This window comes from Malus sylvestris, chromosome 7 (genome assembly GCF_916048215.2).
Source record: "Malus sylvestris chromosome 7, drMalSylv7.2, whole genome shotgun sequence".
NCBI lineage: Eukaryota > Viridiplantae > Streptophyta > Magnoliopsida > Rosales > Rosaceae > Malus > Malus sylvestris.
Genome location: NC_062266.1, coordinates 34,619,272 through 34,637,055, shown reverse-complemented (window position 1 = coordinate 34,637,055; position 17,784 = coordinate 34,619,272). Strand labels below are relative to the sequence as shown.

Below are 17,784 nucleotides of genomic sequence, written 5' to 3'. Positions count from 1 at the left end.
AACATATAACTCCCCAACTTTCAAACTTAAACCAAATAAATGCCACCAACATTTTAATTATTCACATTTCTATCTTCTTTCTTCTATTCACATTTCTCTCCTTCCTCCTCCTCCGCTCTCGCGCCTGTTTAATAAGTCGGCGGATTTTCTCCACCGTCCGATGCACTTACTTTGACTCCCGCCCCGCCAAAAACCCTAACAATTCAACGATGGGACTTTGCTGCAGCAAGAACGTCGCCGTTTCCGGGGCCGACAACGAGCCCACCGCCGCCCATCAGTCAAAACACTCGCCAGTAGCGCCCGTGCCGCCCAGCCCCAGACCCGGCGATGATCACTCCGGCAAGCACACTCCGGCTAACTCTTTCTCCGCAAGCCCGTGCCCCAGTCCACTTCCAGCTGGAATTGCCCCGTCGCCGGCCAGGACACCGGGTAGGAAGTTTCGGTGGCCTCTGCCTCCGCCGTCGCCGGCGAAGCCGATCATGGAGGCCATTCGTCGGCGGCAGGGGCGCGAGGCGAAGCCAAAGGACGGGCCGATACCGGAGGAGCATCAGGGCGGCGAGGAAGGCGAGGGAGGAGAGAGAGCACTGGACAAGAGCTTTGGGTATGGGAAGAACATTGGGGCGAAGTTTGAGCTGGGGAAAATGGTGGGTCGAGGCCATTTTGGTCATACTTGCTGGGCCAAGGGCAAGAAAGGAGAGCTCAAAGGACAGCCGGTCGCCGTCAAGATCATAGCCAAAGCGAAGGTGATGATTTATTTGTTTGTTTTAATAATTTAGTTGAATTGGCACTTTCTTGTTTGGTGTTTAAAGCTTGTTTCTTTGTGTATTTTAAGTAAATTTGGATGAATTTAAAGGGAAAATTGCATCCATTTGTGTTGAAGCAATCAGTATTTCAAGTAATCAGCTTTTTATACTTTTGCTTGAAATTGATAAATTTTAATTAGTTGGGGAACAGTCTGATCACTGGATTAAGCAATGGTTATGTGGATTATGCCTGCCCTGCAACAAGTCAAATCCGAAGAACTTTTCGCCTGTTGATCTCTGACTCTGAACTCAGTAGTACTTGAGTTGCTGCATATAAATTTGAATTGAAGTTATATTGGTAATTAAATGAGGGATCTTTTTGCAGATGACAACCGCAATAGCTATTGAAGATGTTCGTAGAGAGGTGAAAATACTGAAAGCATTAGCTGGACATAAGAATCTGGTCAGATTTTACGATGCGTTTGAGGATGCCCATAATGTCTACATTGTCATGGAGTATGAACTTTTTTCCTTTCATTAATATATAGTCATGTTATTCATAAAAACTTGGAATCATGGTTCATCATTGTGTGTGTGTGTGTGTGTATCAGTATTTTTGGCTGATAAGCCTGTTTTGAAGTTTTCTCATCCTGCTGACCTTACAGGTTGTGTGAAGGTGGAGAACTACTGGATAGGATTTTGTCGAGGTAGAATGAACTGCTTTATTTTCTTGTATTGTACTTGTTATTTGCACTATCGGATTTTACGAGTCAAGGATTTATTCTTAATCACTACTTTGTGGCAGGGGTGGAAGATACACAGAAGAGGACGCTAAAACTATTGTTGTGCAAATTTTAAGTGTTGTTTCCTTCTGTCATCTCCAAGGTGTTGTACACCGTGATCTAAAACCGGAGGTACTATATTCAGAAAGTTTGAACTAACAGTTAGAATAATTGTGAATGTTCACATGTAGTTGTGTTTCAATTCTTCACGTTCGTATCCCAACCAGTAACTAATGACTCTTTTAATTATGAATGCTTGGCAGAATTTTCTTTTCAAAACAAGAGATGAGGATGCTCCATTGAAGGTTATTGATTTTGGTCTCTCTGACTTTACTAGGCCCGGTAATGGTCACTTTCCAGTTTCCACACACCATACTTTGGCTTCAATCTATGATGTGCAGCTGCAAATTGTTTCTTGTCATGAAGTTGATACCTATATGATTATTATTTTTACTGTGTTGCCAACCTGCATCGTCAATAACTATTTGTTTCATTGGAAATATTTTCTTTAACCTTTTTCAAATGGTTTTTTTTTCCTGATATGTTGGCATATTCGTGTGAGAAATCAAACTTCCCTTCCTAGAATTCAATCTATTTATGAGAACTTTAGTTATCTGAACATTATATTGTTTTCACAGCACATTTAGTTCTACATGTGCAGATCAACGCCTCAATGATATTGTTGGAAGTGCATACTATGTTGCACCTGAGGTGTTACATAGATCTTACAGTCTCGAAGCAGATATGTGGAGCATTGGTGTCATAACATATATATTGCTATGTGGAAGTAGACCTTTCTGGGCACGAACTGAATCTGGAATCTTTCGTTCAGTGCTAAGAGCTGATCCTAACTTTGATGATTCACCTTGGCCTTCAGTGTCCTCGGAAGCCAAAGATTTTCTCAAAAGGCTTCTGAACAAGGACCACAGAAAAAGAATGACTGCTGCCCAAGCTTTATGTAAGTTGGTTCTAAATATTTCATACAGTCCAGAATATGATTTTGCACTAAATTTCCCTGCTAGTGTCATGTACAGGTATTTCTTGTTGATTTGCTGATACCTATTTCTTGTGTTCACAGCTCACCCATGGTTACGAGATGAAAACCGTGATGTGCCTTTAGATATTTTAATCTACAAGTTGGTTAAGTCATATGTTCGGTCCTCACCTTTGAAGCGTGCAGCACTAAAGGTAACAGACACTCACAAGAAACCATCCCCTCCCAATCCCCGAAAATGTGAAGGGAAAAAAAAAAGTGAAAAGATGAAGAAACAACTTAAAATCAAAGATAACAAGCTGGGTGCTGTGAGGCATGAATGGCATACTTTGGGGCAATCCAATCTTTCACTCACACACACACACACACACGCACAAACCCACAATTGTGATGTTAGAAGGCATCAAATTTGTAACATATTTCATTATTCACAGGCCCTCTCCAAAGCTATAACAGAAGACGAGCTCTTCTACCTTAGGGCTCAATTTAGACTCTTGGATCCAAAACAAGGATATGTGTCCCTTGATAATTTCAAAACGGTTAGTCCGAGTTCTTTTTGCTTTAACAATATTTCTTTTGTTACATTTTAGATCCCATTTTGGACCCGTATTATCTATGTACATGCTATAATACGGCTATTTGATATCTCTAGTAAGTACCGTAGTTAGATGTTCCCAAATTCGTTTATCTTCACTGTTTTTCATGAACTGATCATGAAGAATATTGCAGGCCCTCATGAGAAATGCAACTGATGCCATGAAGGAGTCGAGGGTTCATGACTTTATAAAATTGGTGAGAGATATTCTTTCTTTGATTTCAACGGTGGAATGATCCTAAATTTGTTTGCTAACTTTTGTTTTAAATGATATAAAACTGTAAACTGTTGGATATTCTGTGATATGTAAGGCGGAATAGCGGTCTGTTTCTGCGATGGTTGTATTTAATGAAACAAATAAAGAGAACGCACTTTTTTCTCCTTAATATTGGAGGACTCTAGAAGTTTTGTCTTGAGTTTGTTTTCTTCTCTGACTTTTTCATTGCTGGCTTGTCTTTTCTATTGACACACACAGCCTGGAATCGTAGAATCGATACAATTGATAAATGAAGCCAATTTTCCAATACATTTTTTTTATATTTCTTGAACTGCGGCTTTTGCACGAGGCGTATACTCATATTGTAGTTTTTTTATTCAAGATGGAACCACTCTCACACAAGAAATTGGACTTCGAAGAATTCTGCGTCGCTGCAATAAGTACATATCAGCTAGAAGCTCATGAAGGATGGGAGAACATTGCAAGTACGGCGTTTGAGTATTTTGAAAACGAAGGAAACCGGGTCATCACTGTTGAGGAGTTGGCACAGGTATGCACATCAGTCTTTCGTACAATTGCTTGTGTACATGTTACTTTCAGTATATCATATCGAACAAGTATCTGCATCCGTCTATCAATTGAATATCAGCAAACTCAAGAAAAAACAAAAACTTTATGCAGGAAATGAATCTGCTTCCTACATCTTATCAGTTACTCAATGACTGGATCCGAACTTCAGACCGAAAACTTTCCTTCCTTGGATACACCAAATTTTTGCATGGTGTGACAGTACGTAGTTCCAATACTAGACATCGATAAATGTAACCCCGGATACATAATTTTTTCGTCAAAGTTTCTACTGAAAGTGTCTCCGATTCTTTTAGAACCTTGTCCGTCCCTTTGGCGAGTGAAGTGGTATGGGTCTATCTATGTCAATAATTTGTGAGAATATATGCAAAAGAATTGTTCAAGACCCTTGAAAACGCATCGACATTTGTAAAACGTAATCCGTATATTGTACCGGTTGTGATCGCTGCGACGGTAGAGGCAATGCAGTCGAAGAAAGCTTTTGTATTTACATTTGTGTGGGATGTTTGTGCTCATATCTTTGAAGGTAAGGTTACAGAGTCTTGTAAAGACATTCAAATATAAATTTAGAAGGTTGCTTTGCACTGTAATTTCAAATTTCAAGCTCCATGTTACCAAACTTTGGAAACCGAGTATTGTTCGGCCCGACGGCTCGTTTTGATAACCATTTCAGTTTTTATTTGTTTTTTTTTTAATATTAAGAATGAAAATAGTTATCAAGCAAGTTAAATTGAAAAGTGGCGTGAAATTAAATGATAGGGCTTTTAAATCTAGGTTCAAAAACATAGATTATTTTTACGAGTGAGTCTAGTTATCTAATTACATGTTTTTATTTCTTTTATACTCATTTTATATTTTTTTAAATATTAAAAATCAATTAAAATCTTCTGATATTATGCATTTTTCAACTCCAAAAAATCTAATTAATATCTTACAACAACAAAAACTAATATACTAACATAAATTATCTACAAAACATTCTACCTTAACTCAAGTAACAAATATATGAATATATATTATACATGTAAGTGAGACATGAAACCTAACTAAAAGGTAGGAAAAAACATAGTATACCTACAAGCAAGACACATTAATTTTTGACACATTGATTATAAAAAAGAATATGTCATATAGATACATAAAAATAATTAACCTGTGATATAGGTTGATTATAAAAATTAAAAATAAAATCTATAAATGTGGTTTAAAGCAGGAGGAAGAAGAACAAGAAATAACAAAAAATAAAAATAAAAAGAAATAATCAAACAGATAATTATGAAGAAATTTGATTTTTATAATAAATCTTATCATTGAATAGATAATTATTGATAATTAAATAATTAAATTTATAGAATTGGACTTATTTTAATAAATTAGACTATTCCTACTATTGACTAAAAAAATTGGACTTATATCAAGTTTTTTTCTTATTTATTTTATTTAAAGGTCCCTTAATTTTTCATCAATTCAGTGGCGTTGATTTGTTTATATAATGTAAATTCATAAAATCTTCCTTGTATTTCTGTATTTGTATACGGTCAAAGTTTCGTGTTACTTATCGTTTTCGAACCAAAAAAAAAAGTTTGGTGGTACTGGGATGGGTTGTACTTGGTCAGTTGCTGGCTGGTTAGCTGGCCTCTTGATGAAAGTCAATGTCCAATAGACTTCTCTTTGGCAGTGTGTTCCAATATGTTTGGACGATAATATTGATATTATATATGTGTGTGTGTGTGGGTGGCGGGTCAGTGACCCAATTTTTTACACACGTTTTTGTAGGATTTATTTCGTACTGTATTTTAATGATTCGAACTGTCTATTTTTTAGATCTTTCCTCAAAGATTATGTCTGTAAAAATCACCAAAATCTGAAACTGTTTAACAGTTGTACAAGGAGTTCATACTTGTAAACTTCCAAATGGACATGATAAAAATGTGATTATATTATGCAGCCAAATGTGAAGACCTGCCAACAACCATGCTAGTTGCAACCGGTGGAATGCAGAAGCCAGACGACATCAAATGATTGGATCAAAATTTCAAAATATTAATTCGTGTTGCCTTCACACTTTTTATATCTAAATACTAGCTGAGTAGGTCGTTCAGAGTATTATAAAACTCAATTAATTCAAATTTTCGGTTGACATATTCTATTCGTTGAGTAGACTCATCGTCCTCTCAACACCTATAGCATATAGTTTATGTGCACTTAAACTCTTTCTAGGTTTTTTTTTATGGAAATGTACGATATTTATTTAAGATGTCGAAAAAATAAATACAAGAAGACAAAATATAAAATAAATTGAACCTATGAAGAAAAATAGTTGGGACTTCCAAACTGGAATCAAGGAAACAATTGGCCACCATTACAGAATAAAAGAGAAAAATATGTAATCACTCAATAGAATTATGGTTAATTTACCATTACAATTTGTAGCAGAAGTTTAACCCGTTTTGCAGCATAACATAAGTTTAGATATCAAATTCGTTATTTATGAGTGTTAAACTTAATGTTTCTCGGTTACATGTAACATCACACATTGCCCAAGGGAGTGGATCCTCTATGCCTTATATCCATGATGGGTGATCCACTGGGAAGTTCTCGTCTGAGTTTATATAAACAAAACCGTGAGACGCGCTATATGTAGTATGGATCTTAGAATCAAGTGATATTTTATGGAGTGTTTATTTGTTGTTGAATTATAATGTGTCCATAAGTCAAAGGCGAATCCGTTCACACGGACCACCGTACGAAGGTGGGTAACCGATCCTTTGTAGTATGGAAATTTGGGTCCCCTCCGGACCTTAGATACCGTATGGTACGTGTGACGGGACAGAACGGAACGGAGTGGGACGAAACATTCCGTCTCATGTTTGGTGCGCGGCGCGCCTAAAACGGGATGGATCCTTTATGCCTTATATCCATGATGGGTGACTCACTGGGAAGTTCTCGTCTGAGTTCCCATAAACAAAACCGTGAGGGCGTGGTCAAGACCCAAAACGGACAATATCATGCTACGGCGGAGTCGAGCCTGAGATGTGGTGGGGGCCCGGGCCGGGATGTGACAATTTGGTATCAAAGCCAATCCTTGGCCGAAAGTGTGCCGACAAGGACGTCAGGCCCCTAAAGGGGGTGGATTGCAACATCCCACATCGCCCAGGGAAGTGGATCTTCTATGCCTTATATGTATATTCTCATCTCTGCCTAACACAAGGCCTTTGGGAGCTCACTGACTTCGGGTTCCATCGGAACTCCAAAGTTAAGCGAGTTCGAGAGCAATCCCATGCAATCCCATGATGGATGACCCACTGGGAAGTTATCGTGTGAGTTCCTAGAAACAAAACCGTGAGGGCGTGGTCGGAACCCAAAGCGGACAATATCGTGTTACAGCGGAGTCAAGCCCGGGATGTGACATTACAAGTGAAGAAAATACCGCCAAAACTTATTTGACAATGTGTCACACACGATATGACATCCAAGGTTGTGGGGCAAAGTTCCAAATAAAATCCAACACACAAAATAAATCTGATGGCTGTGAGAAGGTAAGCCTCCACAGGCCCGCACCCACCCTTGCTTAGGACCGTGTCCTAAACGTTTGTTTGGTTTCTTATCCCCAACGACCAGCAACTTTCCTTCCTACTTTTATTTTTATATATTCAGTTCATCTTTATCAATAATCCATAACACATCATCAAGAACAAAAATTATATTTAACTGTTTAATAATATTACGAGGTCCCAAAGAATCCAAGGCCTCACATAATAATCTTCCTAATCAACATTTAATCAAACCCTAAAACACCAGGCATGGTGCTGATGGTGGTGGTTGTGATGGTGATGATGACCGTGGAATGAAGTCTCCCTGTCCACCATGCCTTGAACGGTGCGAAACTCCTCCACGTGGCAAGGAATAGTGATCGGACCTTTGTGATCGAATCCGTACTCTTTCTCGGCCTCCTCCAGCAGCTGCATGAAGAGAGGGTGGTTGATGTAGATCACTGGAATCACAAACCTCTGCTGATTCTCCCCCTGGCCAACCATCACCGCCATACACCCTTTCGGGATGTCTTTCAGCTCCTTGCTGTTCTTGTCGTGGTGGTGATGGAGAAGGTGGGGGAAATGGAGGTGGAGGTGGAAGTTCAGGTGGTTGTGGTGGTGCTTGCTGTCCCTGTCGGCGGCGATAAACCCCATCTTTTCGAATCCAAGAATATCAAAAACTCGAAAAACCTGAAAAACCAGGAAACCCTAGAGAGCAAGAAAACACTGGGAAAACTTGAAGCTGTTGAATTAGGACTATAAGAAGAGGAAAGAAAATGGCCACGGATCGGAAGCGGAGATGGCGAGATTGAACAAGGTTAGGGCGGAGTCGGTTAACGATCTCGGAATATTGCTCATGATATCTGATCGGATTCAACAACCAACATAAATGTTGATGGAAATGGAGAAGGTGAGGGGTTCTTGAAGAGGGAGGGTTTGGTCTTTATAAAGTAGCTGCCGTAGGAGCTATGGCTTGCTGACCTTATACACAAAGGAAAAGGATAGAGATAGGAAAAAGCTGGAGAAGTCCTGGAAGGTTACAACTAATAAACTTATATAGGAAAACATTACAAAACGCGCCTGCTAATTACTATTTATTTGACTTTTTTATTTTATGGCAGTTACTAATTTGCATTCGGTATATGTGGAAGGAAAATGTAAATAGCAATTGCAAATTTGTTTCTATCTTTCCAAAACTTAGACCATCTCCAAAGGAGATGTCAAAAATGTCACATAAACATATAACAGTAACAAATAATATACCATTTACTCTAATCAAGATGTCAAAATTGACATGAAAAAGAAGGCTAAGTTGACATGAATAAAGAGATGTCAAATATGAAGCTGCCTCCAAATTTGATTTTTGCTATTCCAAATGCATTCCACTTATCTTACCTTAAATGCTAGCATATTTAAGTAATATTTTATTATTTTTAAACCAATAACAGCCCAACTATTATTAATTTTGTTTTAAAAAAGAATTAATGAAGCAATAAATTTTGACGTATTGAGTAGAAAGAAAATATTGACAATATGTCAAATTGCCAAGTCAGCCATCAAATTGAAATTTGATGTTTTAAATTTGACGTCTCATTTGGAGATGCTTTTATAAGGTATATATTAATTACTCCAATCAAAACAAATAAGGTTATATAAATTAATATGTTAACAAAAATAATCTTTATAAGGGAGAATTTGATAACGTTTTAGGAGGAATGTTTAGAAAATTAAATGTGGAAAAATTATGAAATTTTTTTGGTATGCACAGGTTAGAATGACTGTAGAATGAAGTAGGATTTTCTTATTTTAATATTTTTCTCCCATCCGATTCCCTCCTATTTGAACATCACAACGAAGCCACGTTAACTTATGTTCGCTTATTCATAAAGAGGGAAAGAAAAAGTAGAAAGTGAGACATAAGATGAAAGGACTGAAAGGGAAAGAACTTGAAAAGAAAAATCCTAATATGCATAAAATTGTTTCCAGTCATTTTACGTTCAAATTTGAATTCGCATCTAAAAAATCAAACATTTCAGATTTTAATTTTTTTTTTTGTGTGGGTCAAATCATACATTTGAGATTCCACAATAAGTAAAAGAAACGAATTCTCCTCTCATAAAAAGGAAAAATAGAGGAAATGAAGGGAGATTGAAATCTTGGGGATGCAGCTTAGCTATCAAATCCACGTGGACGACGAGTGGCAGACGCTTCTCGTCATCGTCAGCAGTTGTGCGCGGTCCATACGATTGGAAAGTGCGACCGACGATGAGGTGTCACGTGTGCGTCACACCATATGAAGCCGGTCTAGTAACATGCCATGAACATGTCCAAGCATGGTTGGACCAGTTCTGTCGATTAGGGACGTCAGCATCATAATTTAGTTAAATTTTTAGGTTTAAATATCTTATCATTATCATTATCGTTATCTTTATAAAATACTGTTAATTGCCCATTGTTTTACTAGAAAACAAGATTAACCACAATTGCTTAACTGTGTACCCCTTAACTCATACCAAAACAAAATGGCCCCGAGGACGCAGACTGCGAGCGATTTGTGTGCAGCATCTCGTAGGAGGCAGATTCTCTGCCCTCCAGTGTCTTTCTATTTGTGTGGTCACGGTTAAACCATGTCAATATTTTATATTACTATTATTTTTTATCTTATGATCTCTATAAAAAAGGATCGGACGTATGATGTGGTTTAGTTTTCGGTTCCAAAATTTCTCCTAAACTAACCGAACTGCCCTTGATTTTTTAAGTGCTCCTAGTATTACCCCAGATGAGGCCATGCCCAACTCCAGTGATCCCAGTGTAGGAACGAATTTTGTGCCAGATATTACTGCAAAATCCTTGTTAAGAAAGGTCCGCATGCGCATTTTCTATTGTGTAGGGTTGCCCACAAAGATGCCTGTGCTCCTCATAATTTGGCCCCTCTTAAGTAGAAAATTTAGCATTAATCAACAAACTCCTGCGGTTGATTGATGCACAAGTTTTGTGATGGCCATTCCGAAACCCCTTGATCAAAATTTTAGTAAAAATGTAAATAAATTCTTAAAAAACACTGAAAACGCTTATGTGAAGAAGCATATAACTGGTGATTCTACTGGTATTTCTTACATAAAGTATTTCAAGTGTTTTTGAAACTCAATAACATTTTCTTTAAAAGCGTTTTCTCTCATTTTAGCAATACTTCCAAACAAGTCATGACCATTTAATAATGGTTTAGCTATTTTTTTTTTAAAGTTAAAAGACTCAACCAGAAGGGGAGGTGATTACTGATTGTGTCGAGCATCAAAGGAAAAGTATTGAGCGAGTGTGCTTTCTTTTTCTTTTTCTTCTCCAACTTTTTACACAAGCATGAAGTAAAGCAGATCCTAATCCCTTCAAACATATGGCAAGTTTAATATTCAACAAATAATGCCCCTTGTTCAGTAATTCTATTTTACGACTTAGTTTACGTTTTTTTAGTTTAATCAACAGAGTATATGAATTCTTAAACTTATGATATCATACAATATTACGAAGAAAAATATTGCTAAACCAATAGTTGGTTTGTCAATTTACAAATATAAGTAGCTTGTGAAGAAATTAATAGCGTATTATTTTAACTGTCATATCAGGATTTATGATCAATTTAATTAATAGTAATATTATTCATTTCCTTTTCCGCCCACGTGTATTTTTCATAATTTAGTGCCATCTACCTTGATTGTAACAGCCAACCAATTTGGGCTTTCGACCTTTTTTCAAGTGGCTGGTCCAGAACATTATTCCTGGTTTTATGAGTCTCTTGAGTGTACGTTCGATTTGCCCTTTTCGTAAACTAGAATTCATGTGGTAACAAAATGTTGAGTAACATATTTAAAAGTTGATATCTGAAACGGGAGAGATTTTTTAATGTATCTGAAACATGAAATACCATATGTTATTATATAAGTTAAGAGAATATTTTTTTTCTTTTCAATTAACCCTCTACTTGTATAATGATACATGACGTATGTGCCCGTGTTATGGGCACATTGAAAAATCTCTCCATAAACGGGAAACCACATTTACCCAACTGAAAATGATTCAACAAGTTCAAAAATACGTGCAAGACCAGCTAAGAGCATATCCAAAGAATATGTCAAATCTAAAACATCAATTCTAAATTTGATGACTCATGTGGCAATTTCGCATCATGCAAAACTTCTTAATCCACCCGATATTTTTATGTTTTGTAATATTTATGAGTTATTTATTAAAGAAGGTGGCAAGTAACTATTTCAAAGAAACAAAAGAAGGAAAGACATCCTCTTCGGATCCCTTCCTCCTAATCTACTAAATTAGGGAATACGTGTCATTGAAATTTGATCCAACGGCTACAAACAGGGGGCCACTTTAAAAGTTATAATAACATTAGTCATTGAATCAAATTTCAATGGCATGGATTCTCTGATTTGGTGGATTATGAGAAACGGATCCGAAGAGGATCCCTTTCCACAAAATAGGTTGTATTCATGGTATGCCCTACTCTTACCCTTAATCAAATTAAAAATAATTTGGCATCAACCTTTCTTGCTGTTATTTTTTACGCTAGAAGCTCCTCCTTCAGTCCAAGTCAGCATTTGGCTTACCGGTTGGATGCTCACTGACATTTTTAAATTTCTTTTGAAGATGCTCTAATGTGCTCTATAAGTTTAACACAAAACTATATAAAAAAAATATGAATGGGAACATTTTTTTAAAAACAAAATATGAATGGGAACTTTGCTTTGGGACAAAGAATAATCAATATGAACGCACTAAGTTAGGTGATCAATTTTTTGTGGAGAACTATTTCAAATTTCATGAATGATCATATGGTTGTTTCTTTTTCTTTCTTATTCATATTCCAAATTTTACTGGTCAAAATATTAATAAATAAAATAACAACAATAAAGTCTCATGCCACTAAAGTATGGTCAGTTGTATGAATTCTAGAACGATGCTGCACTTTGTTTTACGCAAAGCCTTTTGTGAGCTCCAACTACTATGTGTCTTTTCTTAAAATCTCTTTCCAAGTGTTCTTGGATCTTCCTCTACCTTTTTTTGCCCCGAGTTTCTGCCTCAGTAAAGAAATAAAAAGCGTCCAACATAAAATTCTCGCACACATTAGCTTCCCAAATTCTTATATAATTTTATAAAACTACAGTTGTATCTTTGCACACACATTCTAATTGTATTATATGTCGACGTTTTTCCTTTTCTTTATGATCAAAATCTGCACTTCATGTTGTACATTAAACAAAACAAAATTGTACCGGAAAATAACATAAAACAGAAAGTGTAATTTAGATTAAAATTATGAACATTGATACATGAAAGTATGAGTTGGGCAATTGCTGGTCGTCTCTGCTCAAGATTTGGGTTTGGTACTAAATGACAGACATGGAGAAGTCCAATCCGATCGTATAACCCGGCCTCCAATATAATGAGGAGCATTTCTCAATGGGCTTGAACTGGAATTCATGACAATGGAAATCAGTTGAGTAAAATATTATGAAAATTTTTAAATTATACTACAAAAAATATGTTGTTACAAGTGAAAAATTTCGGGTTCATTAGAAAAATGATTTCAGCCACGGGGTGATTTAGTGGTTGGGACGAATTTTAGGTCTGTATTCCACACGGCGCGTTCTTGATTCAATCTTTAGTGCTAGTGAATCACATGATACTGACTATGAACACTGAAATGCCTATATGAGTATTTCAGACATTTAAAAAGGTAAACTGGCAAAACTACTAGTTGATTTCCTTTAAAAAAAAATTAAGAATTATAAAATATGAGTGGTACTAGAGAAATTAACTATTATTGTGGGCATAAGTATTATCAATTGTTTGCAACTTTGTACATAAGATATATGCATGAATCTCTGAAAGTCTATTTCATCTAGATTGAAGCATCAACATGATTTAATCTTCATAATCGAAATATCGTAACTGTATAAGTAGATAGTTATGACTAGAGACATGTTGTGAGTTGAGTTGAGTTATATATTACTTTATCTCACACAAATCATTTACCCGCAACTATTCAATATCCTTTTGAAAAACTAAATAAAGAACCAAATGAACTATTTAAATCATTCCATCCAATCCCCATAACATAAACATGCAGCAGCTTGAATATTTCTACATATTTATATATAAATGTGTATAGTAGGACATTGGTATGGGAACAATAAACGCTTGAAGACTTGAAAAGTAATGTGTGACAACACATGATTTTCTCATTTCATCATCACAATTTGTAGTAATTTAGCCAAAATTAAAGAAAAAGAAAATTTTATACCAAATATAGAGGGAGAAGAAAGGAAAACACATCAAACATTCATGCATACGAGCTTCACATTTTCCTCTTCTGAATTCCTCCATATATGTTTGTACTTAATTACCCAAAAAAGAAACAAAGATTTCTTGAATGGTGAAGTGACCGAAAGGCCCTCATAAGTCTAACTAGAACAACTAGTCTTCCTCCTCATCGTCATCATCGAATGCATTGTGTTGTAATTTACATCCAATAAATGATTTAGTTAATCAGCCGACACAGCTATCTCCACCCCCTCCGTCGTCTTTGGCTTCCCATTCCAGCGGCAGCAATCCCCTCCGGCAGCCAAGGAGTCCACGATGGGCTTAATGACCAAAATTCCCTGCCCCAGGGCTGCACAAATTAGCGTCGACAAAAACGCAGCAAATGAGACGGCTGTGAACGCTGGGTGGTCCGGCTTCCACAACACGGTCATCCCCATGAGAATAATCTGCAGCGGAAGCGGCACCAATACGGTTGCAGCAAGGGTGTAAATCCTTAACCTCAGCCCCTTGTTGATCACCAAGGATAAAACCTTCCAGCATGAAAACAAGAACCACATCGAGAACGCGCCGCCGAATGCGGCGAACATGATGGTGTTCAACAAAGGGTATGTGCATGAAACCATTCTGCCGCCGTACTCGACCTTATGGACGACATAGTTCCGTACCAAAATCTCCGGCAGCGGGAGGTGGAGCTTGTGGAAGGGGCGGAAGAACAGGAAGAGGACCTGCACCAGAAGCATGGGAAGACACGTGGCGAGGACGAAGGCGATGGCCCAGGAGACATTGGGGGTCTTCTTTTCAGTGGAGACGTCGACGAGGAAGAGCAGGGTGACGAGGAACGCGGGCTCGAAGAACCCTAACGAAAGGGCCACGTGAATTTTGCAAAACTGGGGCTCCTCGAAGGAGCCGAGGACGGAGAGGAAAGGGTATAGGTAGGTGCGGCGGAGGGTGGGGATGCGGAGGAGCTCGTTGAGGGACCAGAAGATGATGAATATGACAAGGAGGAATCGGACGGTCCAGAGGGCGTTGAAGTGCTGGAGGTGGAGGGCAGTGCGGGACTTGAAGCAGAGGTGGAAGATGAAGGAGAGGGAGAGGAGGGAGAGGACGATGAGGGCGGAGATGAATAGTAAGGTGGCAACGTCGAAGGCGGAGTCGAGGAATGGCGTCGAAGGAATGAAGAACATCGAGCGAAATATCAATTGGATTGATTAACTAATTAATTAATTTGTAACAAATTAATTAATTAGTTAATCAATAATATTGTATCTCTCTCTCGATCTATCTGATGATCTCGATGAAGGATGGATATATGGATTTGCTATATAGCTATGACAAGCCCTCCTTTTGTTTGTCCTCCTTTGTATATATCGATGGGTATTCGATATTGTATTTATATCGATATCGATATGTTGCTACCTAACCACGCGGCTACGGTAAAACAAGAGGAGATGTGATCAATGTTGTTGTACAAAAGTAAGGGCGGCAATAAGGCTGGTGGCCGTGGCGGTGAGAGAGGCGGCGGAAGGTGGTGGGACCGGGGATTATGCATGGAATGGATATAGTGAATAAATATTGGATAGAGTACTGAGGAACAATATTGGAGGAGGTAAAGGTGGAATATGGAAAAAACGAGGAGGAAGAGGGCATTGGGAGGGGGTTTACGTCGGAAGAAGATCTGGGGAGAGAACGATCGAGACTTATTTCTCTCCCCGATTCCCGACCGCCGGGAAACAGGCTGTTAGACAGCCGCAACGAAGGAAGAGCAATCAATGATTTGGGGTTTAGAAACCTTAGATAGAGAGAGAGGGAGGGAGAGTCAAGGGAGGAGGAGAAATGTGGTGTAATGAGATGTCTCCTTCCATTTCGGCTTTTTACGGTTTAGAATTTTTTTTTATTTGGAATTTTATTATAGACATTATTTTTATTATTTATTTTTAAAATGTTTTGAGATAAATTCTATTTACGAATTAATAGAATGTTATTGTTGGCTTCTTGGTGAGGAAAAAAGAAGTTAAAATTGTTAGTTAAGAAGATACAGATCAAAACCTTATATTCTAGGATTTTTGTTCCTTTTTGCGGGCTGTAATTGGATTTAACACGGTTGAGCATGATCTGCATGACAACTTAGATGGATTGTTTTTAGCATATAACCTTCCACATTTGGGTAATTTCATGCCTAATCATATTTATATGCATAAAAAGATAAATGATAATTGTAAGACTAAAATTCTAGATGTAAGATAATCGCAACCATACATTCTGTTCAATGGTCACATCTTTAATATATATTGTATATTTTTGTATCTTGTAAATTGTGAATTTTGGTACAATATACTTACTGTATGTAATACTATTACAATATAACGGTTAGATTTGTTGTAGTGATATCTAAATAGTATATATGAATATGACTTTCAGACGGTGATATTACTAAGTACTTATAAATATTGTAGTCAATTCTGTAAATTGCAATGGAGAGTAAAGCAACCATTGCACTGCAGCATCCATAAAGAATCACTTTTGAAACTTATATATCTTTGCAGAAATATAACCAGAAAATTTGCTTTTGGTGATACTAAAATGAGTGCAATTGATTAATTGCATTTATTTTCATCGTTTACATTTGGCGGAATAATGGAAATAAAAAGTGCATTATGGCATGATGCTTCATCGACTCACTTGGCTGCAGTCTGTAGGTGGCAAATATATAAAACCTACAGTTCCAGTTGGAGTATGATTTTCTTCTTACTAAATTTATCTCTCTTCTTTTGGCTGCATTCTGTAGGATATATATAAAACCTGCAGTTCCAATTGGAGTATGATTTTTTTCTCTCTAAATTTATCTACTTTCTAGTCCTTTCATACTTGAACGATGATGATTAAGTCATATCAACTTTTTTTGTTGACTTATTTATAGAGAAAGAAAGATAACAAAGTGAGAGAGGAGGGTAAGGAAAGGAAGGAGATGAGATTTGAAGGGGGAGAGAATGTTACTCCGTTCCAATTACTGCTTTTTGTTCAACCTTGTGAAAATATCAAGTCCTTTTCTTTTTAATTACTTTGTTTCGAACTTCGCACACCTGCAACTGCAACCCACTATTCACCATATAATACATACATATATAAAATGTCAAATGTTTGTTTTACGATAATCATGTGGTTGTGGTCCAGACATCAGACGAAACACAAATTTGATCAAACACAAATGAAGAACAAATATTACTAATAAAATTTTAATTTTTTTATTCTTGAAATATGGAATTCGATCATTACCCAAATACAAATCATATCAAAAGCTAGGTTGACAAGTTGAATCCAAAAATACGAATACGATCATCTGATTAATAAACGAACAAGATATAAATTAGGACGATCCGGTTCAAATCCAGTAAGTCTATTTCTCACGTGGAAATCAATATAATGGGAGCAGAGCAACTATTGCACTGCCACAATTGGCCGGAATTGGTGTATGCAACCCACAGCCAGTGCAGCCATTCTTAAAGAATCACTCTTGAGATTAATATATCTTTGCACAAATAAAACCAGAAAACTTTGCTTTTGTCGATCCCAAAAACTAAAGTAAAATTATTAACATTTCTTCATCTCTTACATTTAGCGGAATGAACGGAAATAGAAGTGCATTAAGGCATGAAGCCTCATCGACTTGACTGCAGTTGCGAAAGGATAATGTTAGAGATATTAAATTTTTAAATCAAATTTGCAAATCAAATTATGTGTCACCAATAAAAAATAAACACGTTAATGATTAACACTTAAGTAATAATTAAATCACCAACATCTACATCATTTGATTTACCAAATATATAAAACCTACATTTCCAGTAATCAGTACTTTCCATTCCCCCCCCGGAGAATAGATACAGGTCCTTTTCTTTCTAACTTTGTCACGCACATTGCTCACCTGCAACCCACTACACACCATATAATAACATATAAAATGTCAAATTAATATTTGTTTTACTCATCGTTCGGTTGTGG

At 37.0% G+C, this 17,784-nt stretch overlaps 3 protein-coding genes across 3 annotated transcripts; 1 reads left to right on the top strand and 2 right to left on the bottom strand.

The window, feature by feature from the left end:
* The first annotated feature begins 43 nt into the window (after positions 1–43).
* On the top strand, positions 44–4,516 carry LOC126629699 (CDPK-related kinase 4-like). Its single transcript, XM_050299800.1, has 11 exons — positions 44–743; positions 1,129–1,259; positions 1,409–1,450; positions 1,549–1,657; positions 1,789–1,867; positions 2,187–2,483; positions 2,604–2,713; positions 2,954–3,058; positions 3,249–3,311; positions 3,714–3,881; positions 4,013–4,516. The coding sequence occupies exons 1-11, from the start codon at positions 210–212 to the stop codon at positions 4,148–4,150; spliced, it is 1,776 nt and encodes a 591-aa protein (XP_050155757.1). The 5' UTR covers positions 44–209; the 3' UTR covers positions 4,151–4,516.
* A 3,028-nt stretch (positions 4,517–7,544) lies between these two features.
* LOC126630830 (auxin-responsive protein SAUR32-like) lies at positions 7,545–8,479 on the bottom strand. Its single transcript, XM_050301038.1, has one exon. The coding sequence runs from the start codon at positions 8,104–8,106 to the stop codon at positions 7,702–7,704; it is 405 nt and encodes a 134-aa protein (XP_050156995.1). The 5' UTR covers positions 8,107–8,479; the 3' UTR covers positions 7,545–7,701.
* Positions 8,480–13,646: 5,167 nt separating this feature from the next.
* LOC126628114 (uncharacterized) lies at positions 13,647–15,649 on the bottom strand. The gene has a single exon (XM_050297701.1). The coding sequence runs from the start codon at positions 14,967–14,969 to the stop codon at positions 14,007–14,009; it is 963 nt and encodes a 320-aa protein (XP_050153658.1). The 5' UTR covers positions 14,970–15,649; the 3' UTR covers positions 13,647–14,006.
* Positions 15,650–17,784: the final 2,135 nt, after the last annotated feature.

Bases quoted from the DNA above. Each gene is read 5' to 3' on its own strand.
- LOC126629699 (XM_050299800.1), top strand. From the start codon at position 210: ATGGGACTTTGCTGCAGCAAGAACGTCGCCGTTTCCGGGGCCGACAAC. The intron at 1,658-1,788 runs GTACTATATTCA...AATGCTTGGCAG, and splicing joins ACCGTGATCTAAAACCGGAG to AATTTTCTTTTCAAAACAAG. The intron at 1,868-2,186 runs GTAATGGTCACT...CTACATGTGCAG, and splicing joins CTCTGACTTTACTAGGCCCG to ATCAACGCCTCAATGATATT.
- LOC126628114 (XM_050297701.1), bottom strand. From the start codon at position 14,969: ATGTTCTTCATTCCTTCGACGCCATTCCTCGACTCCGCCTTCGACGTT.
- LOC126630830 (XM_050301038.1), bottom strand. From the start codon at position 8,106: ATGGGGTTTATCGCCGCCGACAGGGACAGCAAGCACCACCACAACCAC.